Source organism: Penaeus chinensis, chromosome 2 (assembly GCF_019202785.1).
Source record: "Penaeus chinensis breed Huanghai No. 1 chromosome 2, ASM1920278v2, whole genome shotgun sequence".
Lineage (NCBI taxonomy): Eukaryota > Metazoa > Arthropoda > Malacostraca > Decapoda > Penaeidae > Penaeus > Penaeus chinensis.
This window is the reverse complement of record NC_061820.1, coordinates 6555724-6560723: the sequence shown is the minus strand read 5'-3', so window position 1 is coordinate 6560723 and position 5000 is coordinate 6555724. Positions and strand designations below refer to the sequence as shown.

Genomic DNA, 5000 nt, shown 5'->3' with positions numbered 1-5000 from the left:
CTCCTTGTATCCATTTCTGCGGTTTGACCACTGCAGAAGGTATTAATTTAATAATATGTCTAGGTCTATTATCATATTTACTGCTATTACTAATCCATCAACTAACATTTCTTGCCGTCTACCATATCTTTGGAATTTTAAAATATTTATCCATACTAAGACAACTTTCGGAAGAAAGTGTGCCAGTAATGGTTAATGTTCTCATTAAACATTGCACATACAGTTAAATCATATGAATATTGCAGAAGCTACTCCACGGGCCAAATAGAGATTATGATAATAATGATCATAGGGATGGATAATATTTATAGTCATTGTGATAGTTATAAAAGTAATAGTAGCAGTAATGGTAGTATTAGTCTCAGAAATGGTGTAAAGTAGCAATAATAGTTCTAGTATTACAACTAGTAATAACAATTATGGTAACACTCTCCAAATTTAATGCTTTATTAAAATCTCAGCACCACAAGCTCCGTCCAGCATAGCAGTACTTATGGTGAAAAACGAACCAAACCATCTGGTTGTGACCTGGACCCATCCTGCACCTCCGGGGCCCCTGTGTAACATTACTAAGAACAGCGTTCGTTGGTTTCAAAGTGAGACAGGAGAAACAGTTGGCCAAGATGAAATTACTGCGAGCACCGTATATTTCATAACTGGTCTTAAGGCCTACACAAATTATACGATATGCATTGCTTCTAAAACAGTGGGAGGCTTTAGTCCAGAAGGGAGTGGATATAACACCACTGATCAAGACAGTATGTGCTATTCATATTTTTAGACCTCTTTTTATATCTGTGTAACTCTTGCAATGTATAAATATGTGCTTTAAATATTCCTATGTATATCCAATAGTATCTTAGAAAAAACTTATCTATTTTAGTTCCCGGTCCTCCAATAATATGTTCACCGGAAGTCGTAAGTCCTTCATCCCTGCTGGTTACATGGGAACGTCCACCTCAGCCGAATGGTATCATCACGGGATACAAGACTGAATGGAGATATGAAAATCAAAATCATTCTGCATATGTGACTAACAACGAAACCTATTACATAATAACGAATTTAACAGCTTGTGTCTTCCACGAAATAACTGTTATGGCCGAGACAATTAAAGGTTTTGGAGAAAGAAGTTACGAAAATACAACAATGCGAGTAGGTAAGGATCACTAGCATCTGGTTTATGGGCTAAGCATATCATTTTGAATATATATGATATATGCTTCATTTCTGATGCATTCTAATATAGAACTTAATTCAAAATACAACTTCCCAGCCCCAGGTGCCCCAGGACAAGTTGATGCTGTCATGGTGGCCAACATCTCAGACCAACTTTGGTTAACATGGAGCCAACCTAATCCATATGGAAAGTGTACCATAATTAATAACAAGGTCACGTGGGTATGGCAGAACATGGGGGAATACAAGAAAAACGATACGACCATACCAAAATCCTCCAATTATATTATCACCGGCCTGAGACCTTACACCATGTACACTGTATGCGTAGCAGCTCAGACAGAGGGAGGATTTGGCCCACATGGAGAATGTGACAATGTTTACACCGAAGAAGACAGTGAGTATTTGGGGATGTTACTGCCTTAAGTATGTAAGACATCTAATTACTCCAATGCAGGTACCTAATCGTGATTCAAATGTAAATGGTGTTGGTTACCGTGTTCAACACATCCTTATTTTTTATTGGATTTTAAAGTGACTTTTAACATTTTCCCGTCATCGTTCAAATTACAAATTGTTCATTATCATTTTAGTGGATATGAAATTTGAATTTAGGGTAGTTATTAAAGAACGACAGTTTCTCTCCCTCACTCTCTCCCACTCTCTCTCAATCTCTCTCTCTCTCTCCCTCCCTCCCTCCCTCCCTCTCTTCCTCCCCTCTCCTCCCCTCCCCTCCCCTCCTCCCTCTCTCTCAAACAAATTGAACAATCGAATACGGTCGACATTTCCGCAGCCCCTGGTCCTCCTGAGGTGATCGACATAGTGCAATCGTCCAACAACATCTATCTGGAGTGGGAAACCCCTGATGAACCTAATGGAATAATACTGCTGTATAATTTGAGTTGGATAAATGTGGCCGAGAGCAATGATAAGGGTTCAGTTATATTACCTGCAAACCAAACAAGCTATAAGATCAAGGGCCTACAGAGTGAATCTGTGTACTCTGTATTAATACTGGTAAGTGTTAGAGCTATCTTGAAGAAATATATCTATATCTATATTTATCTATCTACATGTGTGTGTGTGTGTGTGTGTGTCTGTGTGAGTGTGTGTGTGTGTGTGTATGTGTGCGTGTGTGTTGTATGCGCGCGCGTTCGTGCGTGCAAGCATATAGTGACTGATAGTTTACATGTTTTGTTAGGCAAAGACTTCTGCCGGTTGGGGCACCGTTTCGGAAAAAGTGGTTTCGACCAAGAAGATGATAACGTGGCCGTACTGGTTAGCAGGCGAGACTCTATTGGCTATCTTGGCAGTATTTGTTTGGCGAAGACTGAGAGGGTAAGATTATATTTCATAAGTTAAAGTAATTGATTTATTGATTCCTAAATTCCATAATACAAACTAATTGTATATAAAAAGAAATATATATATATGTATATATATGTATATATACATTATATATACGTATATATACATATATACATATATATACACACACACACAATATGCACACACACACACACACACATACACACACACACACACACACACACACACACACACACACACACACACACACACACACACACAAACACACACACACAAATAAACAAACACATACATATGTACATTATATATATATATGCATATACACAAATGTGTGTGTATGTATATATAAAATATATATATATATAATATATATATCACTCCCCCCCTCTCTCTCTCTCTCCCTCTCCCTCTCCCTCTCCCTCTCCCTCTCCCTCTCTGTCTTTGTCTCTGTCTCTGTCTCTCTCTCTTTCTCTCTCTATATATATATGTATATATGTATATACATATATATATATATATATATATGTGTATATATGTATATACATGCATACATATACATACATACATACATACATACATATGCACATACATATACATAAATACATACATACATACATACATACATACATACATACATACATACATACATACATACACGTACGTATATGTATATATGTATATATATAAACATATAAATATAAATATATATGTATATGTATAAACATATATATATATTATAGATATATACATATATATATACATACATACATATATTTGTATATATATGTGTGTGTGCGTGTATATATATGTATATATATATGTATATATATATATATTTATATTTATGTTTATGCTTTTATATATATATGGATATATACTTACATGTGTATGTATATATATATACACATGTGTGTGTGTGTGTGTGTGTGTTTACCTTGTTGTTTATTGAGATTAGTTCCTATTGTTATCTATTTTTACCTACCATTCTTGGTTACTTTTTCGTGATGATATCCGAACATAATTACAAACATCTTTGAGTGCATGGCAATAGGAAAATGAATCCATGAGCGTATGTTTACGCTATATGCTGTTTATCATAAGTAAGTAGACCTCTATGTTTATATAAATTTATTTATCTAAATAACTGTGTGTGTGTGTGCGTGAATACACATTAGTAACAGACAAATAATTATCAGACACTTATTATGTGGTATGTAGTAAGTAGCATGCCTGAGAAATGCCTAAAAGTAGAGTTTGGAATGATACAACATCTACCTCCTGACTGGTATGCTTACCATAGCGCAGGGTAGAAGAATAATCATAAAATGGGTCTCTAGCCACATAGGCATCAGATAAGCTTGCTGACAGACTAGCCGACATTGGCAGGGGTATGCCTCCAAATCCCATGATCATTAAAAACGAAGCCGAAAAATCGTGAGGCACAGGCCCAACGCCACAACACTTGCCATCCTCCTGCAGCTTCACAGAGAGGAAACGAGAACCTCCCCCTCGGCCAGATGGTACTCCGACGCCACAGGCTATGAGCCACTGGCACTCTCTGAAGCAAACAATAGAGGTGCCGAAGTCATTCTTCACAGAAACAGACTAGGTTACCAGTGCGCATGGCAAATCATACAAATAATTGACTATGCAAACAGGTATTGGAAAAATTGTAGCGAGTTGAACGCCAATCAATCGAGGTTTGCGAAGCTCTAGCTTCGGCCGAGCCTTCTATATATGGCCCGGCCTGTGTCAGCTTTTTATGGCTGTCTCATTTGGTTGTCTGACACTCGGTGCTTACCGTGGCGGTGGGATTGCCAGCAGGAGCTCCTGCCGACATGGTGTAAGCATATCGCATAACCTCTTTACCAGCACGGCGGCTGTTGTAGGCGGTCCCTGTCTCAGGAATTGTGTATGCTCACAATTCTCTAAGTAATGTACTAGTGTGGCGTTCGGCTCGCCGCAGTGCATCCAACACCTCTCTTGACGGTTTATTGTTTTTATAATCTGCCATTTACAGTGGTAACCTAGGCGCATTCTGTGAAGAATGATTTCGGTACCTCTGTTGATTATTTCAGAGAGTGCCAGTGGTTCATAACCTGTGGCGTCTGAGTATCAGCTGGCCGAGGGGGAGGATCTCGTTTCCTCTCTGTGAAGCTGCATGAGGAAGGAGCGGCCGACCAAGGCACATTTTTCTTTAAGTAATTTTCGGCTTGGCTATATTGTCATGGGATTTGGGGGCATACCCCTGCTAGCGACGGCTAGTCTGTCAGCAAGCTCGTTCCCTCTGATGCCGACGTGGCTTGGGACCCAGTCGATGATTCTTCTTCTACCCTGAGCAAGAATTCTTTGTGCCATTGTAAGAACCGTGGCCAGTAGGTAGATGTTGTCTGTGGGTGAACTGTGCTAAGGACAGTCAATGGCTGCCCTGGAGTCTGTATGTATGACCACGTGTCCTTCCCTTAGGGACGAGTGGGCTAGGGCTTCCATGA

The 5000-nt window shown here is 38.9% G+C and overlaps 1 protein-coding gene across 9 annotated transcripts in view; it reads left to right on the top strand.

Annotated features, from left to right (window-relative positions):
- Positions 1 to 5000, top strand: part of LOC125033502 — a 39690-nt gene that overhangs the window by 15715 nt on the left and 18975 nt on the right. For all 9 annotated transcript variants that reach the window (XM_047625070.1, XM_047625113.1, XM_047625121.1 and 6 more), the window contains exons 6-10: positions 462 to 758; positions 884 to 1159; positions 1277 to 1576; positions 1973 to 2196; positions 2381 to 2517. In XM_047625070.1, the coding sequence (XP_047481026.1) occupies positions 462 to 758; positions 884 to 1159; positions 1277 to 1576; positions 1973 to 2196; positions 2381 to 2517 (1234 nt within the window). The remainder of the gene's footprint in view (positions 1 to 461; positions 759 to 883; positions 1160 to 1276; positions 1577 to 1972; positions 2197 to 2380; positions 2518 to 5000) is intronic.